Genomic DNA, 21,590 nt, shown 5'->3' with positions numbered 1-21,590 from the left:
AAAAAAAAAAGAACAAAGTGTAATAAGTCAACAACTAACGTGCTCTCTCGTTCTCTTTTTAATATTCCTAATTTCTAGTGGCCTTTTTATCGTGTTTTTTGTTTCATTCGAAAATATATTTCAGCAATAATTCACTCGTAATCAACCCATTATATGTTAGTCATGTTATTAGTTTTAGAATGTTGCTATTTAGACCATATTTACTGACTATATTGTTAATCACCTCTCTAAATTCTAGTCCTCATAAGTTTTACATACACAAAGTAAGCCCGTCTATATTAAGGACAAGGATTGTCTGCCCTCCATTTTTCCATGTCCTTCCATGTCCTCCTGTTTTGTGTGATCACGGTTAAGCTACGTTAACATTTTATATTATTTTTTTATAAAGATAATAAGACAAAAATAAATAGTAATAAAAAATATTGACGTGGTTTAACCGTGACCACACAAATAGGAGGGCATGGAAGGGCATGAAAAAAGAGAGGACAGACAATCCTTGTCCCTATATTAAAGCGATAATCAGTCAATGGATCAGTGCGAAAAGCCTCGTGCTTAGTTTAACATAATGATGACATTCAAACCACCTTTGTGTATAAAGTTTATGCACTTAATTATGGCTAAACATGTACTAAAATGGTGCCAAAATTGCAGAGTTATGAAGTGACACAATCCCTCCAAGTCCAAGTGGAGTGGTTAGTTGATACCACATCCTTTTCCTAATGATAAAACAACGAACTTAACCTCCTAAATTTGCCCATTATTTGAAGCGATGACTTAACAAATGGAAACAAAAACAAAGAAGGTAGTCATTGTCGGATGCATGTGCACCCTCTGAGTATGTGCGTGATCGTTGATCAAAAGATTAAAGATTTGCGTCCCATCACAGATTTTTTGCCGGATTTAAGTTACTGATTACTCACTGACTAAGCAAATAAGCATGCACACGCTTATGTGAACAAAAAAGAAAATATTTGAAAACAACTATTGATTTGACAAAAAAAAAAAAAAAAAATATATATATATATATATATATATATATATATTAATTATTTCATTAAAAGTTTTACCAATATATATATTTTAAAAATAAAAAAGAAAATAATAGTAGTAATATATATATATATATATATATATATATATATAATTGGTTACAAAGTATTAATAAAAATAAGAATTTAAACGAAACTAAGTAGGAGCACTAAGCTATGGTTCAGTCTTAATTTTTATTAAAAGTTTATAATTGATTTTATTTACACATACTAGTCCATCAATTAAGAAGGGGTGTCATATTCACACTTATTTTCACTTTTCATACACCTCTTATTAATTTATGTCATTTAATCTTCTTCAATTCATTCGATCTAACGACCGAAAATTAAAAAAATATGTGAGAAGTAAAATAGGGTGTGTGAATAGCATGCCCATTAAGAATGAGATTGTGAGAGAGAATAAGGTAAAACAAATTAATATAATGAGAATTAACAATATTCAAGAGGAAATTACGAAGCGATTTAGTCAAGCTAGTTGAACAATGTGTTTCACACTTCAAAGTAATGTGTTCCACAGTTTATGTGATTTTAGTGTATCGTTTGTCCTTTTTTTTATTAGGAAAATTAACGAAAAGTTCAAAAAAAAACTTTAGTTTTAATGAAAAAATGACAAATAAAGGTGTAGTAATTAGTACTAGGAAAATGTAAAAATGTGTTTTTTTATTAAAATTGAATATTATCGGAAGTGTTTCGTTAAAACTTCCATTTTTATTTTATAAATATATAGACTTCAAAGAAAGTGCATAAAATCTTGTATGACTTGTAATATCACTTTATAAAGGCCAGAAATGGTGTTGCATTATTGTGTTATGGACCCAATTGTATTGAACCCCAAAATTGGGTTAACCATCATTAAAAAATGGGGTTTTAATTAAGTAGGGAAAATCAAACCCCCACCAATGGTCCTCTTTACTGGTGAGCAAAGAAGATCTCGTGTCTTGTAAGGTGATAGTGGTTGGGTAGGGGGTAGTCCTTCTTCTAGCCATGTTGAGTACTGTTGTCAATGTCAAAGATTTTACCATTGAGATTCATTGTTGCTGACCAAGCTAACTTTGACCATAATAATTTGTTTCAGACTAATGTCATTCGCACATCCGTTTTTTACTTTCTACATCTCTTTTATTAATTTTATTATTTAATTTTGTTTTAATTTATTCAATTCAACAACCGAAAATTAAGAATTGTTTGTGAAATGTAAAAAAATGTACGGATACTATGGCTCTTTGTTTTACCCTATACGCTTTTTCTTTGCTACATTTTTCTTCACATCTGCTTTTCAAACCTAAAAGCATTTCACCTTCACATTCACACCAAATGTTCATCTATCACATCCAAATATGAAATAACATGATTAAAGCATCCGAGAGAAGTGAAAATAACATAAGGCTGACTGGGGCAACTCTCTCGTGCTATGTTAAACTAGTATCAAGACTGAAAAGATCAAAATTGTGAGAATTTCACTTTGTCGAATGACAAAATCATAGTATCTTACCTGCGATTTTGTCTTCTTGTAAGTATTTGTTAGTTGATAGTGTTGGGAAATTCAGTCTGGACACGTTTTAGCATAGTTGATTTCTTCTTATTTTAAGGGCTGGTTTGGTATTGCTGTGCTTTGAAAAAAAGCTGATGTGAGAATAAGCGGTTGTGCTGTGAGAATAAGCGGCTGTGAAATAAATCAGCAGAGTGTTTGGTAAACTTTTTTGTAAAAGTGCTTTTGGAAAAAAAAAACAGTCTGATAGTGGGTCTTTTCATTAAATGAGCATTGTAACTTCATGTGCTTTGAAAAAAAACCAGTTTTCCAAAGCTACAAATAGCAGCTTCAGTTTTTTCCTTTGATTTCAGCTTATTCTCTCAACAGCTTCCAAAATAAGCCCCTTTTTTTTAGTTTACCAAACACCTAAAACCCTCACAGCTTTTTTTCATGGGTGCTTTTTTTTTAAGCACCTCACTCTCAAATCACCCCTAACTTTGATCTTCATTGTTAAACGAAAAACTTCACCGGCTGGGAATACATTTGATAATACATATGTATTGCAGTCCTAAATTAGCTAGGAATGTGATATGTGTAAATACTAGTAGATTATGTATAGGATTCTACAATATCTTGGGTAAATTATATAGAACTACCTTAACTATTGAGTCATTAACAGTTTCATTCCTCGTCCTTCAAAAGTTTCAATGTCATACCTTATCTTCGAATTTGTTGCAATGTCATACCTTCTGTCAGTTGTCTGTCAATTCCTCTGTTAAATGCTGATGTGGCTTGAGGCGGGGCCCATTTTCTATTAAACTTTTAATAAAATATTATTAATAGAACAATTTACCCAAAAAAAAAAACCCAAACACCATCTTCCCCAACCCCCTTTCCCTGCAACCCACCCATTTCTTCCCCCTCCAGTCTTCCCCAAACCCACCCATCCTCCACCTCCCCCTCCGCACCCACCCTCCCACCATTCCAGCCTTATAACCTCCTCGACACCTCCCTCTCCGATAGTTACGTCCACCTCGTCGCAACCCAGGCACGGTTACATGGCGTCGGAGTTTCAGGAGTAAGGCAAGGAAAACAGGGTAGGCCCAGAGAAAAGGACGAGAATGAAGATAAGGAGGTCGAGGGTGGGTGACAGCGAGTGCTTGTAGAGGAGGGTGCAATTAGGGTTTGAGGATTTGGGTATAGGGGTTGGATAGGAGGAGGAGGAGGATGATGTGGGTGAGAGTAGTTTTGGATTTGGATTGCAAGGAAGGGGGTTCAGGGAAAATGGTGTTTGGGTTTTTTTTTTTGGGTAAATTATTATTTTAATAATTTTTAATAGAAAATGGGCCTCGCCTCAAGCCACGTCAGCATTTAACAAAGGAATTGACAGACAATTGACAGAATGTATGACTTTGCAACAAATTCGAAGAAAAGGTATAACATTGAAACTTTTTCAAGACGAGGTATGAAACGACCTAATAGTTAAGTTAGTTTTTTATAATTTACCCCAATATCTTTTAGATAGTTTCCTGATTTGAATTGTATTCCTTGGGGACTAAGTTTTTCTCTGTATAAATAAAGGCACAAGACATGAGGAATAACACACATAATTCATTGCTCCATCTCTTTTTTTTTTCCTCTCTTTGCCACACCCTCAAAGAAAATAGGATAACATGTTATCAGCTGCATTGAGGAATTGAAAGAAATCCGTTCACAAGATTCATCATTGCAATCCAGGTTCTACTAAAACACGGTCTATATTTTTTTAGTTTAATTGCATGAAACATTCACCATTAAGCACAAACCCTAACTTTCGATTACCGAATTATATATTCTACTCAAATTATGTAAAATAAGAAGCATAATTTTCCTTGTTCAATTACTCATAAATTATTCTTTTGTTATAAATTTCACAAAATATCCATTGATAATCCAAACAGTGGTTGTTGTGGGGATCTTGCTTCGAATCAAATTATCACACATCATCTTTTAAAATAATCTACAAACCACCTATTCATTATATTTATATTGTAAATGACTCAGTTGCTGCTAAGAGAACAAAAACAATAACTAATTATTTGGTATTAAGTCTTGAGCAGCATTGGGACAATTGTACTTTGTTGTTTAGTAATACCAAGCTGCCTTCCTAAACCTTTATTCAATTGCTAACTTGCTTAATAATAAAACAACAAAATATTAATTAAAAGAATCTTCTTATCTTATTAGCTAAAGTAGAAAAAAGTTGTTCTATAATTAATTAATTAACCTAAAACTGCATGCCATTTCATGCATTAGAAAATTGTCCACCCCATTTCTTTTGGTATATGTCTACAAATAATTTATGTATTATGTGGGTGTGTGTACGTTTGGTTGATCAATAGCTTTGCGCTACAATTATGCAATAAAAATAATTAAAAGCATGCATGGACATGATCGTTATTTTATACATGTTTATATGATGCAAATGTGATTAATATCGGATCGAAATTTAGGGATAGGTAATCTACAAACTTATAAACACGGTCGTTATGCTACTTAGTACTACGATTCAGTGATATTCTTTTTATTTGTAAGTGAGAGATGTTAAGTTCGATTTTCACCAAAAATAAATTTTAACTTCATTATTGCTAGCTCATTATGAGGCTAAGTCCACTCTTTTCCTTTTAGTGTTGATAATATCGTTTGATAAACACGATTATTATGAACTTACAAGGGAAAACTTGTTTGTCGTATGCAAGATAATTGGATTATCATAGATCTTTGGATACTAGTCTTTTTAACATAGATTAATACAATAATATTTATTTGAACAGGAGAGTGGAAATAGTCTTTTTAACATAGATTAATACAATAATATTTATTTGAACAGGAGAGTGGAAATAGCTTTTCGAAAACTATAAATATTTTTGATAGAGGATCAAACTTCATACAAGATGAAAACAGAAGGCTTGATTGCAATAATGGTTTTTGAACTTTACTTTTAGCTTAATTCTATGCCATGAACTCTCATATTAATTTTTTTAGTTCTCAAATTTAACAATGTGTTGCACCATTAGTCATTTTTACTAAAGTCGTTTTTTTATTTATTAAAGCTATGAGAGTTCAAAGACTAAAATTAACCTAAACAAAAAATTTAATAACCATTGCTACAATTAAGCCAAAAAATATATATCATACAATGAAAAATAAAAATAAAATAAAAAAAATACCCTTTTATTTGCATTCTAAAAATATGGGTCACGCATTTTATCTTACAACTCATGCATACATTGCAAACATATTTTAGTGCAGATAACATCGCTCTCCTGTTTTTGGAGAAAATAGGATGATTTGAAGTGAGTTATAAAAAGAAAAGAAATAGGATAAAATTTTACTTTCACATACTAAAGAAGGGAGAGAGATCCTCTTTGGATCTCTTCCTCCAAAATCCATGGATCAAGTGATCCGGGCTCTTAATATTTGATCCAACGGTAAAAAATTATTATAACAATTTTTTTACTAACTGATTTGTTTTTAGCTATTAGATCAAATTTTAAAAACCCGAATAACTGATTTGTGGACTTTGGAAGAAAAAAATCCAAAGATGATCTCTTTCCCTAAAGATGGGAGTACGCGTGATGGCAAACCCAATAATAGCCCATAACGGTAAATACCCAACACTAAAAGGACATAAATAGAAACACGAAAACCTTTTATATTAGTGGTGGAGATAAGTGTTGCCTTTGCACTACAACGTGGATTTGAATCCGTCGGCATCCTAATCCAATATCTAATATAACAAATCTGTCGTTTGACAAAAAAAAAAAAAAAACTCCCTACAAAAAATACGAATATTGTCTGATTACCCTCTACTTTCCACATTTTCGTTTTTGATCCCTCTCTCTCTCATTGTCACCTGTTTATTCTCAATCGCTTTCTCTCTCTCTCTCTCTCTCTCTCTCTAAAATCAATCTCAATTAAACAAAACCATTTTCAAGTCCGACACCACACTGCGAAGAAAGTCGGTGGGGAAGAAAGAGAAACTAGAGAGAGAAAGAAAGCAGAAGCTCACAAGAAAAACCGAAACCAACTACCGCAGATTCTCAGAGCCAGCACCGCCGATCCAATCGCCACCTCAGATGCCGGCAGCTCCTCCGGCCGCATTACCGCCGGAATGAAAGATCCTCAGCTCCTCGCCGACCACAGGTCCCAATCCCTCTCTCGCTCTCTCTCTGAATGCTGCTTGTAACTGTGTCAGAGATTTATGGCTGTGTCGTCCTTTCGAGTGTTAACTTTTTGGTCTGTCTCTCACTAACTTTTTCCGATCCCACACTTCTCTCTCTCTCTCTCTCTCTCTCCCCTCTGTGTTGTGATAAGGGGAATCTAATTCCTTCTCAGTAGCTGGATTTGCTTTTTAATTAGCTAAAGCTGAAGACATAGCAGCTTTCCTGAGCCTAATAATATTATCGCTTTTTGTTCAATTTTAGCTCAATGATTTCCTTGTAATTAGCTTGCTTTTGGGTTTTATTTTGATCTTAGAAAAAATCCAAACTTTTTGGCTGCTTTTTACGCATAAAAATTGATGTGATATTTGAATCCAATGTGCTCAATTTTCACTCGGCTTAACATTCGATTTGTATCTCCTGCCTCCCTCTCTCTCTCTCTCTCTCTCTCTCTCTTAATTGGGGTTCAAGCTTCAAGCTTGTAGCTTTCAGGTTCGTTGTTTGTGTGCTGGGTTTGACTGAAATGGGAAAATATTATTTATTTATTTATTATTTATTTTTTCATAATTTCTAATCGTGTTGAATTGTGTGGCTTCGAATTGGTTTATTTTTTTGCCCCCTTTAATTTCTTTTGGAAGATGTCATGTTGTTCAACGGTTTTATTTATTTGGTTTGGGATTCTTTGACTGCATTTGTTTTATTCCATTTCAACAAATGAAGCAGAAAAGTGATTGTATGTTGTGATTAATCTACTGAGTTATGTGATCATACAGGGGTTGAAATGAACGGGATGCAGATCGGCAAAGCTCATAACGCGGACAAGCCTTCCCCTGGATGCTTGGGAAGAATGGTGAACCTCTTTGATTTGGGTAATGGGGTTCCTGGAAATAAGCTGCTTACTGATAAACCGCACCGTGATGGTAATTCCTTTGATATAGTCTTTTATTAATAAGTCAATAGCGGCATATTCTAATCCTTTGCAAAATCGCTTTCAAATTCCTGTTCTAATTTTCTTTATCCTTTTGGAACTTTTGGTGATTGCTTCTCATGTGCTTTTGGTAACCTGTCAAATATTATACTGATCCATCAGTTTTGGTAGGCTCTTCACTCTCAAGGAGTCAATCAGATGTGGCAACAATGTTGGGCCCTCCTCCCTTTGGAGATCACATAGATGATAAAGTGGTAAGTGTTACAGGATTTTTCTCTGACCAATGTATTTTTAAACCAGCGCGAGAAACAATTCCAATGCGAAGTAGTCTTTTGTTGCTCATCACATATATAATATACTGCAGTTTCCTGATTTGTGTTACATTTTTATGGGGTATTCAGATTGTGTCTGAGTTAAGAAGAAGTTCATCAAACAATAAGGCAAGTGGAACACCCATAAAGATCCTTTTAGACCGAGAAATGTCAAAAGAAGTGGTATCTAAGAAGAATCCGCCCAACTTGGTTGCTAAATTGATGGGGCTTGATGCTCTCCCACTTGAGCAGTCCGATTCAGCTTCACAAAGAAGTCATACAAACTGTTATTCACAAGGTACTAATAACAGCATGCCATTGGGATGTTGGCAGCAAGAAGATGGGTTTTTGGAAAACGGAATGCCATGCGAATTTCATCAGTGTTCAGAGCAGAATGATTACAAAGATGTTTATGAAGTCTGGCAACAACCTCAGAAAGCAAATTATGGAAGAAATATGTTGCCGCAGAAGGGAAGGTATAATGAAAAAGTTAACGAGAAGAAGATGACTCTTGTTCGTCAGAAGTTCATGGAAGCGAAACGCTTGGCCACCGATGAGAGGCTTCGCCAGTCCAAGGAGTTCCAAGATGCACTTGACGTATTAAGTTCCAATAGAGAATTGTTCCTCAAGTTTCTGCAAGAACCTAATTCCTTATTTTCTCAGCATCTACATGAATTACAATCTATTCCTCCCCAGCCTACCGAGACAAAGCGGATCACTGTTCTCAGACCTTCAAAGATGGTTTCTAGTGAAAAATTATCAGGCACAGGGGACAAGAATGATGAACAGACAAAGAAATCAGCTCAGGTCGGTCAAGCAGCTGCATGGGACAAAGGCCACCATGGATACTCTCCTACTATTATTGATCAGGAAGTTGATGGATATCTGGCTCCACCAACTCGGATAGTGGTATTAAGGCCTAGCCCTGGGAAGGCTAATGACATTAAGGCTGTGGTTTCTTCACCCACCTCATCACCAAGAGTTTTACATGGTGAAAACTTCTATGAGGAACGTGAAGATGATGAGGAGCGAGAATCAAGAGAAGTTGCAAAGGAGATCACGCAGAAGATGCGTGATAATTTGATGGGTCATCGGAGGGACAAAACTTTGATTTCCTCTGTATTTTCCAATGGCCATACCGGTGATGAAAGTTCATTTTATAAATCAGAACATGAATATGCAGGAGGAAATCTCAGTGATTCTGAAGTTATGTCGCCATCTTCTAGGCATTCATGGGATTACGTCAATAGGTTTGGCAGCCCTTTTTCTTCGTCCTCCTTCAGCCGCGTGTCATGTTCGCCAGAATCATCCGTTTGCAGAGAGGCAAAGAAGCGACTTTCTGAAAGATGGGCAATGATGGCACTAAATGGGAATCCTCAGGAACAAAGACATACTCGGAGGAGCTCTAGTACACTGGGAGAGATGCTTGCCCTTTCAGAGATAAAGAAGCCAGAAAGATCTGAGGATGAGAGTATTCAGAAGGAACAAGAACCAAGGGAATCAGTTTCATGCTTGCCTATTGATTTTAGAAAAGAAGAAGGTGCTGTTGATTCTCCCAGAAGTCTTTTGAGGTCACAATCTCTCCCTGTATCTTCTACAGCATATGGTGGCGGGGTCAATGTTCAAGTTTCAGATCCCGAAGCTGTAAAGACAGATGTTCCCAAAGAGCTGACAAGGGCAAAGAGCATGAAATCATCGCTGAAAGGGAAAGTCTCAAGTTTATTTTTCTCCAGAAATAAGAAATCAAATAAAGAGAAATCCAGCGAATCTCAATCTGCCCTTGCTGAACCACCAAATTCTCTGGTTCCTCCTGGCATAATTAGTGGTGATGCATCTCAGTGTGCTAATGATGGTGGTTTTGAAGGTTGTCTGTCTCCTGCTTTATTTGGATATTTGGGAAAAGAATCTCCACGTTTAACAAGCATGGGACAAAACCAAGGCACAGTTCCACGCGAGGTAGTTCAATCTTTTGTTTTCGTCTGCTATTAGTACTTGCCCTCTTTGTTGTTGCAAATCCTCCTCCAAAACAAAAAAAAAAATTTAAAAATCATAGGATTTGTGTTGTTTGACCTGGCTCTGGGGCAACCTATTGGAAATGTTGATGCCTATGTTTGTGATTTGTATTGTACTTGGCACAATAGAATGAATTGGCATGGAAAAACCATAAATGTTGATGCTTAAGTTGGTGGTTTTTCGTAAAACCTGAGTTATTCAGTGTCTTATTGTCATCGCATGAATGGTTTATTTGATTTGTTTTTCGCTTCAAATTTTGCAGGCAGGGATGTGTGTGGCAAAGCCTGTGGGCCCCGGTTGTGTTGGTGAGAATCCGGATCAGCCAAGTCCAATATCAGTTCTAGAACCACTGTTCGAAGAGGATGACAATACAGCCCAGGAATCCTCCGTGCATTTGAAGCAAGACCACCTAGGTCTCTCTCTCTGTAATGACTTTTTATTGCTTTTTCCTTAAATTGCTCATTAATTATTCTCTAATTTCGTAACTTTTTTTGTGGTAAAACAGGTAGACTTCTCAAGTCTAACTTGATTGACAAATCACCACCTATAGGATCAATTGCGCGGACGCTGTCATGGGATGAGTCTTGTGCAGAGACTGCCACACCATATCTATTAAAATCCCCTTCGGTTTCAACTGAGGAGGAAGAACAAGACTGGCATGCCACTGTCCAGACTCTTTTATCGGCAGCTGGCCTAGACGGCGAGGTGCAGTGCGACTCCTTTTTCACAATATGGCATTCGCTTGAAAGTCCTTTGGACCCGTCTCTGAGAGACAAGTACGCCAACCAAAGTGACAAAGAGCCTCTGCATGAGGCTAAACGAAGGCGATTGCGATCAAGTCGGAAGCTTGTATTCGACTGCGTGAATGCAGCCTTGGTGGACAACACGGGTTATGGGTCAGACAGCTGCACAAGAACCACGTCATGCAGCGGGGCCCATGACAGGTTCGTAGAGGGTGATTCTCCGCTGTTGGCAGACCGCTTGTGGGCCCGAATGAAGGACTGGTTTTCTGATGAGGTGAGGTGTGTTTCGGAGGATGGCGGGGACATCAACGGCCTGGTGGTGGAGAGGGTGGTGGAGAGGATGGTGAAGAAGGAGGTTGTCGGGAAGGGGTGGTCGGAACACATGAGATTGGAAATTGATAATTTGGGGAGGGACATAGAGGGGAAGTTGCTGGAGGAGCTGGTGGAGGAGTCAGTGGTGGATTTGACAGGGAGGACATGATGAGGCTTTTGTTTCATTTTCTATGTAAGATTTTTACAGTAACTCTATGAGTTCGTGTGTTTGATTTTCAACAATGGTGGGCCCAAAAAACCCTCCTTAATTGTTTAATGCCACAAAATCTTTCAGTTGATCATTATTTGATAAATGTGTCCACTCTCTGTTTATATACAAAATTGTTAAAAAACATCTGGGAGCTGACTTTGTCTCGCAAACAATAACAATAAAGTCTTTTTTTCAACCAAGTAAGGTCAATTGTATGAATTGTAAAATACTATTGCACTTGATTATGTTGTTTGTTGTTATGCTACAACAACAACTACAACAATAAAGTTTTTTCCCACTAAGTAGGGTCGGCTATATGAATCTTAGAAAGCCATTGCGCTTGGTTCTGTGTCATGTCCTCCGTTAGATCCAAGTACTCTAAGTCTTTTCTTAGGGTCTCTTCCAAAGTTTTCCTAGGTCTTCCTCTACCCTTCGGCCTTAAACCTCTGTCCCGTAGTCACATCTTCGAACCGGAGCGTCAGAAGACATTCTTTGCACATATTCAAACCACCGTAACCGATTTTCTCTTATCTTTCCTTCAATTTCGGCTACTCATGCTTTACCTCAGATATCCTCATTCCTAATCTTATCATTTCTCATGTGCCCACACATCCAACGAAGCATCCTCATCTTTGCTACATCCATTTTATGTACGTGTTGATGCTTCACTTGCTAACATTTTGTGCCATACAGCATCGCCGGCCTTATTGTCGTCCTATAAAATTTTCCCTTAAGCTTTAGTGGCATACGGCGGTCACACAACACGTCGGATGCACTCTTCCACTTCATCCATCCAGCTTGTATTCTATGGTTGAGGTCTCCATCTAATTCTATGTTCTTTTCCAAGATAGATCCTAGGTAGCGAAAGCGGTCGCTCTTTGGTATTTCCTGATCTTCGATCCTCACCCCTAACTCATTTTGGCATCCATTTGCACTGAACTTGCACTCCATATATTCTGTCTTTGATCGGCTTAGGGGAAGACCTTTATATTCCAACACTTCTCTCCAAAGGTTAAGCTTCGCATTTACCCCTTCCTGAGTTTTATTTATTAACACTATATCGTCTGCGAAAAGCATACACCAAGGGATATCATCTTGAATATGTCCTGTTAACTCATCCATTACCAATGCAAAAAGGTAAGGACTTAAGGATGAGCCTTGATGTAACCCTACAGTTATGGGGAAGTTTTCGGTTTGTCCTTCATGAGTTCTTACGACAGTCCTTGCTCCATCATACATATCCTTTATAACTTGGATATATGTTATTCGTACTCATTTCTTCTCTAAAATCCTCCAAAGAATGTCTCTTAGAACCCTATCATACGATTTTTCCAAATCTATAAAGACCATGTGTAAATCCTTTTTCTCATCTCTATATCTTTCCATCAATCTTCGTAAGAGATAGATTGCCTCCATGGTTGAGCGCCCTCGCATGAACCCGAATTGGTTATCTGAAACTCGTGTCTCTTGCCTCAAACTATGCTCAATGACTCTCTCCCAGAGCTTCATTGTATGACTCATTAGCTTAATACCCCTATAGTTCATGCAATTTTGTACGTCGCCCTTATTCTTGTAGATAGACACCAAAGTGCTCTTTCGCCACTCATTTGGCATCTTCTTCGTTTTCAAAATCCTATTGGAAAGGTCAGTGAGCCATGCTATACTCGTCTCTCCCAAGACTTTCTACACTTCGATCGGTATATCATCTGAGCCCACTACTTTTCTATGCTTCATATTTTTCAAAGCTACAACCACTTATTCCTTCCTGATTCGGCGGTAAAATGAGTAGTTTCTACACTCTTTTGAGTTACTTAACTTCTCCAAAGAAGTACTCATTTCATGTCCTTCATTGAAAAGATTATGAAAATAACTTCTCTATCTGTCTTTGACCGCATTCTCTATAGCAAGAACCTTTCCATCCTCATCCTTGATGCACCTCACTTGGTTTAGGTCCCTTGTCTTCTTTTCCCTTGCTTTAGCTACTTTATAGATATCCAACTCTCATTCTTTGGTATCTAGTCGCTTATACATATCGTCATAAGTCGCTAGCTTAGCTTCTCTCACAACTTTTTTTGCCTCTTACTTCACTCTTCTATACATTTCACCATTTTCATCGGTCATATCCTTGTATAAGGTTTTACAATATTCCTTCTTAGCCTTCACCTTTGTTTGTACCTCTTCATTCCACCACCACGATTCCTTTTGGTGCGGAGCAAAGCTACATCTTTTGCTACTTTTCGGATACAACTAGCCATGGAATCCCACATTTGGCTAGCTTCCCCCTCTCTATCCCACACACATTGGTTGATTACTTTCTCTTTGAAAATGACTTGTTTTTCTCCTTTTAGATTTCACCATCTAGTCCTTGGGCACTTCCAAGTCTTGTTCTTTTTTTCTCTCTCTTTTGATATGTACATCCATCACCAACAAGCGATGTTGATTAGCCAAGCTCATTCCCGGTATAACTTTGCAATCCTTACAAGTTATAAAGTCCTATTTCCTCATTACAAGATAATTTATTTGTGTTTTTGACGACCCACTCTTGTAGGTGATCACATGTTCTTCTCTCTTCTTAAAGAAGGTGTTGGCTAAGAGAAGATCATATGCCATTGCAAAATCCAAGATAGCTTCCCCATTCTCGTTTCTCTCCCCAAAACCATGGCCACCATGAAAACCTCCATAGTTGCATGTCTCCTTGCCCACGTGTCCATTTAAATCTCCTCCTATAAATACCTTCTCCGTCTGAGCAATTCCTTGCACCAAGTCTCCAAGGTCTTCCCAAAATTTCTCTTTCAAACTCGTATCCAACCCAATTTGAGGTGCGTACGCACTAATCACATTGATGAGTTCTTGTCCTATTACAATCTTGATTGCCATGATTCTATCTCCTACCCTCTTGACATCTACAACATCTTGTGTTAAGGTCTTGTCCATGATGATGCTAACACCGTTTCTCGTTCTATTTGTGCCCGAATATCAAAGTTTAAAACCTGAGTTTTCTAGATCCTTTGCCTTAAGACCAACCCATTTAGTTTCTTGTAGGCACATAATATTTATCCTTCTTCTCACCATAACTTCCACTACTTCTAGAGATTTTCCCGTTAAGGTTCCTATATTCTACATTCCTAAACGCATTCTACTTTCTTGAACTCTAACATTCTGTCTTAACTTCTTCATCCTCCCCCGTTTAATAGGATCAAAGTACTTTTTTTGTGTGTCATGTGTAAAGTTGATAGGAACATATGCTCCCAAACAACTTTGAGTGGAGTCGTTCAAAAAGAAGTTTATATGACCCCCTTGCTCATTTAACACTGCATCCGAGTGTCGATGGAGATATAGCGACCCTTACTCACTTATCACTGTGCTCGGGCCACACATCGCGCCACTTATGGGTGACGTCCTAACTTTAGTACAAATGCATTCTGGATTCATTTTCATAAGGATTCGACGTAACCTAGGAGTGCCGGCTGTCGATTACCTGATGCCCTCCCCCTCCTCCTTTATCCGGGTTATCCGGGTTTGGGACCGGCAATGTAAGATAAACTTACACATGCGGAGTTTTGTTATGCTAAAGAAAGAAAATTCTATTATGCTCAAATGTACAGAATCTAGTCTGAAAATTGTACGAAATCTAGTGTCTCTCTTATAACCAAAATAAATAAAATAAAAGGCTTAATTACTCTAGCTCCACTGACATCAAACCCAAATGCTAAATGGCTTGCTCAGAAGCTTCTTTTGACTAGGGATGGGCAAATACCCATTGGTTGTGGGTAACCGCGGTTACCCGCCCATTTAAATTAAACGGTTACGGTTATGGGTAACCGTTTATATGAATAAACGGTTATGGATATAACCGTTTACCCGCGAAATTTAAATGGGCGGTTATGGGTATTAACCGCAGTTATAAACGGGTAACCGTTTACCAATTTATTTTATATATGTAAAATTAACAAAAACCATATTCTCGATCCAATAATACTTAGCACCCAATAAATTAGCAAGGAATTCATTGGTCCTTCTCTCAATAACACTGCTACAGGAATGATGATTCTCATCATCAAGGAATTCGCCAAATTAATTTAAATTCCTTACGGGTAACCGTGAAATTGACAGAAATGTCTTCTAAACAATTTTTGTATTTAGCAAATATTATATTTACCTTCATTGGTAACAGTTAAAAATATAGTTCGTAAACTATTATTTCAATTATTGGAATGATATAAGGACTTAAAAAATTAAAATACGGAAATGTATGATGAATGTACCTATAACGGTGTTTAATTGTCAAAAAAAAGAAATATGACAATTTTTTTTTAATTTTCAAGTTGTTAAAAAACATGTAGATAGGTGAAAAAGGGGTAATGGTAAAAAACAAAAAGATAAACGGGTTAAAAAGGGTAAATGGGTAAACGGGTATTAAACAGTTATGATTAAATGGATATGCGGTTATGGGCATAGTTAACCGTTTATAAACGGTTATGGGTATGAGTATAACCGTTTAGGCAATTACCCAACGGGTAAACGGTTATGCGGGTATAAGCAGAAACGGTTATAGGTAAATAACCGCGATTACCCGCCCGCCATAACCGTTGCCCATCCCTACTTTTGACCCACTTTGTCTTATAAAGTCAATTTTTTTTGCGTCTGACTTTACCCTCTCATTGTCAAGTCAATAGTTCTAGTAAAATCGTAGCAAGGACAAAGCTGTTTAGTGACAATTGCCCTCTCTTAAATGGGGTTGTGAATTAAAGAGTACTACGACAGAATCAACGTTTCGTGTAGGCGGTCTGTTATTGACTCCTATAAGGGCTGCATGGCGATACCTATACAATTGAGTAGACCTTTCATATGATCCGTTCGCCCTAAGTCTTAAAAAAAAACTCCGTTAAAACCGCTGACGTGGCACCAGTGGAGCTTCTTTTAAGACCAACTAGTTTTTCTTATTTGTATGGGATTAATGCTATGATGTTTATGCTTAAGACTCATCTTAGTCCAAAATCATGGAAGCTAATTAGGAATTATATTTGGAGAGTCAAGTCCTAATAAAAGCAGCAAAATATATGGAACATTTGCATTTGCCTTTCAAGTATTCCTTCACGAGTACTTCTATATTGGTGTAACATTCTCCACGTTCGCACATGGGATTTCAATGCTAAAACCAGATTGTAGCCCAATGCATTAATTCCCTGTAGTAGTTTGATTTGGTGATGTGGTGGTGGGGAGAGATTCTACTGCGTAATCGGTGATTAATCCTTTTGTATATACAATCTCATCACACGACGTGTGTACGTGATGAAAGATGAAAATACATACAGATACGTAGTTATCTCTGATTTTATGTAAGAATTTTTTTTTTTAATACATCGATACTTTTATACTAAGGGGAGAGGGATTTTGGCCGAACCATACAATAGGCAGCCTAATTTGTAAACAAAGTTCTTCCCAAGTCACGTTTAGTAATTAGAAGAAAAAAAGGGGTGGATGTCACATTCCACGGAAATTTGAGATCAAAGTGCAATGAATAAGTTCCCTATAGAAAGAGATCATCTCCGGATCCCTTCTACCTAATCATTCTCATCAAACAATCCGAACCCTTGAAATTTGATCTAACAGCTAAAAATAGAAACTCACTAAAGTTATAATAACTTAAGTCGTTAGATCAAATTTCAAGAATCTAAATGATTTGATGAGGATGATTAGATGGAAGGGATCCGGAGTGAATCCCTTTCCATTTCTCACGGGAATTGCTTAGGCCAACTGCCGCAGCCCCCAGAGTACAAGTTAAGGGTCAGAAACGACAAATATTTTGGTATGAGAAACAGAGAAAGAGAAGTGACAGAGAATTGCAGATCCTCCATTTTTCTAGAGTACGTTATTAAAAGTACAAATTCTTATTTAATGGGTCATAATGAGAGAACAAGTATTAGTATTTAAAATTTTTCACTAACAAATGAAAAAATATAACAGTAAACTGTTATACCAAATGACACAACAATAAGGCGTTTAGACTTTCACTCCCATTGAAAGTTCTCCAATACACTGATGTTCTGATACATCCAATAACTCTTCAAAGTAGCCTTCCGAAAAAGTCATTCTTCATTATCTTCGATAAAAGAATATAAATAAGAGAGTTTTAATGAAAAACCCACGGTACAGTTCACTTTAATGAAAAACCATATTTTTACATTAAAAAGTCAAACCTGGTACTATTCACTTTACCCTTTATTTTGTCCTTATCATTAAAACTTAAAGTTTTCGAACTCTTTTCATTAGTTTTCTTTAAAAATAAAGAATGAAATTGACTATTTTATAGTGCTAATAACAATTCTTTTTCTTTAGTGCGGAATGAAAAATAATTCATAGTGTAGACGTCAGAAAAAGAATAAACAAATGTACCCTTGTACCACACTAAGCCACAGAATGGTGGCCAAGTAGTATGGTTAGTTTAAAGCAAAGGACAGGCAAAACAAATCTCGTGAGCCTGCCATTTCTATGTGATTCCATTTCCATGGAAGGCATCAAATAATAATTATTAGCTTCATGGACTTCTTGACAGCTGAAAGAAAGAATCGACTTCTTGACAGCTGAAAGAAAGAATCCACACTTCCATAGACTCACGGGATATATGAAATCGAAAGGGTGGGTTTCTCGTATGCTCCAGGGTATCTTATGCACCAGGGGTTTTTGACAGTTAAATCCTTAGTCAAAAACCTCGTCATACAGGATACCCCAGAGCATAATGGAATTTTGATTAAATGGGCAAAGTTCATCAATGGGGACAGAGGAGAGAATCTTATCACATACAACGGCATGCATAATACCAGTACAGACCCCTCAGAATTACTCAGGAATGATGACAGTCACAGACTCACAATGTTACATGTAAATCACAAGTTTTCTTCTTTTACAATCAATGACACAACATATTCACCAGAAACACACATCCAATTCATACAAGTGAAAACCAGCAAGAACACTTTGCGAGAGTTAGATATAAACACCATAACTTCCTCCAAAACAAAATTTCGAAAAACTGAAACAAGGGAACAATGATATATACTTGAGTATCAACATAAAACCTGCTGATCGATGTTTCAGATCAGTGAGATGAAAAACCCATTACCATCTTTACTGCTTGGATTGCATACTTGGTGACGCATTCTGATTCAGAGAGCTCAATCCATACTGTGCAAAGCATACGAACGATGTGATTAGAGAATAAAAGATACTCATATTGACAAGATATCACGGATCAAGATTTGATATCAAAGCATACATTATGGCTACTCTTCAAACAAAATACCTTATCTCTTATCCGTGAGCTCCAAATGTCAGAGTGAGTCCCTTTCCCATCACCCTTGGTTGATCCAGATGCTTGGTTTAATTGTTGTTTTAAAAGGGGCTCCCGAGTTCTAGCCCTAGCATCATAATCATCTTCAACATCATAGTCAGGTTTGTGAGTAGAAAGCATGCCTCTCAGAGTTATTGATAGTAGCAGAGATAAAACCTGACATTTCAAAAAAGATGAGTATAAGAAAACAATTCAATGCAATAGTAATCTTCACTAGTGAAATATAACTCCAAAGTATCTCCAACCCAAATACAATAAATACAATCAGTAATGCAATTTGGTCTAAGGCGTTAATCTTAATCAATCTTAGCCATCCAATGAGCTTTCCTCTAAAGGTCCAAAATTTGAATTACAAATCATGTAAATGGGATAGTTCTATTGATCTTAGTCCTATGAAACTATAAACATAACGATAAACGTCATCACTACATTGGACTTAGCATACCTGTATTACAATGACCCCGAGCCCAACCCACCTACAGATGTCAATATTCTCTTCAACAAAAGATCGGAAACTGTCAAGTTGACCAGTTGGGTCAAATGGAAGATCCTGTAGAGGTATGAGAAACCATATTATTCTGATAGGATAAAGATTAAGGATAAAACCCATGCACACATATTACTGAAATTTATTTGTCATCATAAAATGTTACCTTTTCCCAACGGCGATCAATTAAAATGAATGCCACCAAAGCTGCTTCTAGTAGAGTGAGCATGGTTACAAGTATTGTATACTGAATTGTTTGAACAGTTAAGAAAAAGGTAGAATACATATCACCAAATGCAGAAAAGGCACATCGAAAATCGGGTTCATTCAACACAACTTGCATGACATACAAAGGACAATACCTCAAAACTATTAAGTTTGGAGCTAGTGGTAAAGCTTCTTATTATGCAACATAAATACTCTAATCCACTAACACTTTGTCTTGAGCTTAATACAAGCAGTGGGAAGTAGTCATCTGGCTTCAAAAATACAAAACCTTCCCACTAAACGAAAATGTGGGAATAAGATCACCGAAGCCTTTTGTTTCCTAGGGGCTCGTCAAATGAACACTACTACTTTAGAAGTTTCTCTCTTTTGTTGGCTTAATACTTCTAATAACCAACCAAACAGAGAACTCACAATTTATGAACTTGCCATGTCATGGGTCTCGAAACATTGATCTAAGTTTCAGAAATCATAGCAAACCAGTACCGGGATACTAGCAAAACAATTTCTTAGCTAAAATTAGTGAAAGATTTATGGGTTAACTGGTTAAGGATACAAAGCAAAGGCAGCAGCCATTAATTGCTGCGGCTGCAATACAACCTATGAAAGTAACGCAACAGAGCAAAATCCCCAGTCCCATAAAAGAGTAGATGAACCTGCCAGCAAGAAACCATATCATCAAATGAACAACCAAATGGGTCCCTTCGGAAACTTAATGATTTCTAAGCATTTAATGTATCAAAAAATTCAATACACCATTCCCAGAGCCCACCAAAATCCACAACTCCAAATTAACGTATCAAAATCAAAACCCTGAATTCAAATTGCTTCAATACCCAACTCAAAAAGCCTCGAAATTCGAACAACAATCAAATATGATTACATGAACCAGTTGAAACTCAGTTAAATTTAGAAACTTTGAAATTACCAGGGCGCGGGAAGCTTCAACGAGTTCAATCCGAACCCCAATCCCTCATCGAACCCAGAAACCAAATGGACAGCAAAATCCAACGGCGTGATCTGATCGGCATCCGCAGCCGACTCGGAGCTCAATAAGAGGGAGGAGAAGGACGAGGAATCAGGAGAAGGAGCTGAAGGCGGTGGCGGGACTATCGGAATGTGGTGGTTCCACTGGTTGAGCATCCATGCCGAGTAGACTAAGATCGAAACTCCGATGAAAGCTTGAAGAAAGTTGAGGAGTTTGAGGACGAAAGCTAGGGATACATGGCAGCAATTGGGCCGCATTCTGGGTATCTAAGAAGTTGAGGCTGAATCAAAACCCCTAACCCTAAATTAGCTATGGCGCGCACAGTGTCAGTGGAGGAGGTGGAGGTTGTGGCAATTGGGGGCGTTTCCCTCCGCTTGAATTTTGCTTTTTTTATTTTGTTTCTTTGTATTTACAATTTTCTGGTTTTTCGGAAAAAGGGATTTTTGAGTTCAAGGCCTTCAAAAAGACCCTAAACAGAAAAAATCACAACCTTTCAGAATGTGTTGTTGAAATTTACCAGTTGTGTTATTTGAAATTCACCGAGCTAAATAATGTGTTTTTGTTTACAACCGTTTAAATGCGCATTTTTAGGTATATGTAGTAAAATAAACAAAATTTAATCAATCATCTCGGTTGCCATAATTTGATTTTTAAGTTAAAAACTTCATTACATACAATGGAAAACTTGTAAGAAAATTTGTCGTTAGAAGTGTTTTTAAATTAATTGAAAACACTGAAAGTGCTATTAAAATCAATCTTTAGTAAAAATATAAGTGAATCATAAAAACAATTGAAAACCACATCAAGTGGCCCAGTGGTAAAGGTGCGAACTATGGCTCCCTAACAAACAAAAAAATGTGAGATGTCTTGGGTTTGATGCTCCGATCTGGTGAGTCTGCTTGACTATACCCACGGGAGGGGTGAAATTTCCCATAGCTTCTCTAGGTCCGGAAGAAGTTGATAACCGTGACTTTCCACCATTTGTCCTCCTTTTCTTTTCTTTCTTTTTTTAATAAATGCACTTCAAGTGCTTCAAAATTACTTCTTCCAAAAATATTTTTAAAAATACTTTTAAACAAGTCTTAAATTTAGAATAAGTGTATCCGAGAATTTCAACTGAAATACTAATCATTTCTTCCTTTTCTTTCAAAATACGAAAAAATTTATATCGAACTGAAGGTGAATGATCAAATTAATTACAATAATTATTAACATGAGTTTATTTAAGTTGGTTGTACCAGTAATTTCGAATATTTCTTTCTGTATTTTAAATGACACTTAAACTTGACTGGTAGTCAT

The 21,590-nt window shown here is 36.9% G+C and overlaps 2 protein-coding genes across 3 annotated transcripts; one reads left to right on the top strand and one right to left on the bottom strand.

Moving 5' to 3' along the window:
- Window positions 1-6,380: 6,380 nt before the first annotated feature.
- LOC103435787 (uncharacterized) lies at window positions 6,381-11,343 on the top strand. Of its 2 annotated transcripts, none has more exons than XM_008374202.4 (6): window positions 6,381-6,705; window positions 7,496-7,642; window positions 7,822-7,904; window positions 8,052-9,917; window positions 10,237-10,387; window positions 10,480-11,343. In XM_008374202.4, exons 2-6 carry the CDS (start codon window positions 7,504-7,506, stop codon window positions 11,196-11,198), a joined length of 2,958 nt encoding a protein of 985 aa, XP_008372424.3. In that variant the 5' UTR covers window positions 6,381-6,705; window positions 7,496-7,503; the 3' UTR covers window positions 11,199-11,343. The 2 variants fall into 2 exon arrangements, with proteins under 2 accessions (XP_008372424.3, XP_070678662.1); XM_070822561.1 differs by having other exon boundaries at window positions 6,474-6,705; window positions 7,813-7,904.
- A 6,670-nt stretch (window positions 11,344-18,013) lies between these two features.
- On the bottom strand, window positions 18,014-20,742 carry LOC103435786 (tetraspanin-18-like). Its single transcript, XM_008374200.4, has 6 exons — window positions 20,232-20,742; window positions 19,860-19,959; window positions 19,245-19,325; window positions 19,037-19,141; window positions 18,544-18,747; window positions 18,014-18,425 (listed from the first exon to the last, which is right to left on the bottom strand). Exons 1-6 carry the CDS (start codon window positions 20,546-20,548, stop codon window positions 18,369-18,371), a joined length of 864 nt encoding a protein of 287 aa, XP_008372422.1. The 5' UTR covers window positions 20,549-20,742; the 3' UTR covers window positions 18,014-18,368.
- Window positions 20,743-21,590: the final 848 nt, after the last annotated feature.

Source organism: Malus domestica, chromosome 05 (assembly GCF_042453785.1).
Source record: "Malus domestica chromosome 05, GDT2T_hap1".
In the NCBI taxonomy this organism is placed as follows: Eukaryota; Viridiplantae; Streptophyta; class Magnoliopsida; order Rosales; family Rosaceae; genus Malus; species Malus domestica.
This window is presented reverse-complemented; position numbering and strand designations above follow the sequence as displayed.